Source organism: Lottia gigantea (genome assembly GCF_000327385.1).
Source record: "Lottia gigantea unplaced genomic scaffold LOTGIsca_39, whole genome shotgun sequence".
In the NCBI taxonomy this organism is placed as follows: domain Eukaryota; kingdom Metazoa; phylum Mollusca; class Gastropoda; family Lottiidae; genus Lottia; species Lottia gigantea.
Window position 1 is genome coordinate 125,399 of NW_008709333.1, and position 1,870 is coordinate 127,268.

At 29.5% G+C, this 1,870-nt stretch overlaps 1 protein-coding gene across 1 annotated transcript; it reads right to left on the bottom strand.

Annotated features, from left to right (window-relative positions):
- Nucleotides 1-430: 430 nt before the first annotated feature.
- On the bottom strand, nt 431-1,561 carry LOTGIDRAFT_121942 (hypothetical protein; the record flags this gene model as incomplete). Its single annotated transcript, XM_009059371.1, has 1 exon — nt 431-1,561. A coding segment is annotated over one exon (1,131 nt), but the record flags the coding sequence as incomplete, so codon positions are not given.
- Nucleotides 1,562-1,870: the final 309 nt, after the last annotated feature.

Sequence of the window (1,870 nt, forward strand, 5' to 3'; positions counted from 1 at the left end):
TATACTTTATAGAATTAGTACATAATAGACTACTAAAAACAAGTCTAGTCTATATCAAGTACTTACTTCTATATCTAGTCAATTATTTTTATTACGTCCAACCATTTCATGCTGAACTTTGACCTTTTCCATCAATTATCTGTAATTTGATTGGCTGAGAGAGAAGTATAAATTGCGTGACTCCACGCTTCCGAGATATTTTTAGATTTGTAGCAATCTTGTGGATTAACCCATAAAAACAATTTGACCTGAGTTTCTATTTCACCATCTCTCAGACTTAATGAAATGAACTTTTACATCCTACCCTTGTCTCGGTTTGAAATGTAATATAGCAATACCATGCAGTGTGCAATTAGGTAATTAACAATTGAGGGATCCTTACTATACCCCGTCTGTAAGGTCCTCAGTCTGTTCATTGGTCAAGAAAGTTTCAGAATAGAAATACCACTGTTAAAATAGTGCTCAATACATCAATTATAGAGTGATATAGAAATACCACCGTTAAAATAGTGCTCAATACATCAATTATAGAGTGATATAGAAATACCACTGTTAAAATAGTGCTCAATACATCAATTATAGAGAGATATAGAAATACCACTGTTACAATAGTGATCAATACATCAATTACAGAGCAATATAGAAAAACCACTGTTAAAATAGTGCTCAACACATCAAGTATAGAGTGATATAGAAATACCACTGTTAAAATAGCACTCAATACATCAATTGTAGAGTGATAAAGAAATACCACTGTTAAAATAGAGTTCAATACATCAATTGTATAGTGATATAGAAATACCACTGTTAAAATAGTGCTCAACACATCAAGTATAGAGTGATATAGAAATACCACTGTTAAAATAGCGCTCAATACATCAATTGTAGAGTGATAAAGAAATACCACTGTTAAAATAGAGTTCAATACATCAATTGTATAGTGATATAGAAATACCACTGTTAAAATAGTGCTCAACACATCAAGTATAGAGTGATATAGAAATACCACTGTTAAAATAGTGCTCAATACATCAATTATAGAGTGATATAGAAATACCACTGTTAAAATAGTGCTCAATACATCAATTATAGAGTGATATAGAAATACCACTGTTAAAATAGTGCTCAATACATCAATTATAGAGTGATATAGAAATACCACTGTTAAAATAGTGCTCAATATATCAATTATAGAGTGATATAGAAATACCACTGTTAAAATAGTGCTCAATATATCAATTGTAGAGCAATATAGAAATACCACTGTTAAAATAGTGATCAATACATAAATTGTAGAGTGATATAGAAATACCACTGTTAAAATAGTGCTCAATACATCAAGTATAGAGAGATATAGAAATACCACTGTTAAAATAGTGCTCAATACATCAATTGTAGAGCGATATAGAAATACCACTGTTAAAATAGTGCTCAATATATCAATTGTAGAGAGATATAGAAATACCACTGTTAAAATAGTACTCAATACATCAATTGTAGATAGATATAGAAATACCACTGTTAAAATAGTGCTCAATACAACAAGTATAGAGAGATATAGAAATACCACTCTTCAAATAGTGTTCAATACATCAATTATAGAGTGATATAGAAATACCACTGTTAAAAGAGTGCTCAAAATATCAATTATAGAGAGATGTAGAAATACCACTGTTCAAATAGTGCTCAATACATCAATTGTAGAGTGATATAGAAATACCACTGTTAAAATAGTGCTCAATATATCAATTGTAGAGTGATATAGAAATACCACTGTTAAAATAGTGCTCAATATATCAATTATAGAGTGATATAGAAATACCACTGTTAAAATAGTACTCAATACATCAATTGTAGAGTGATATAGAAA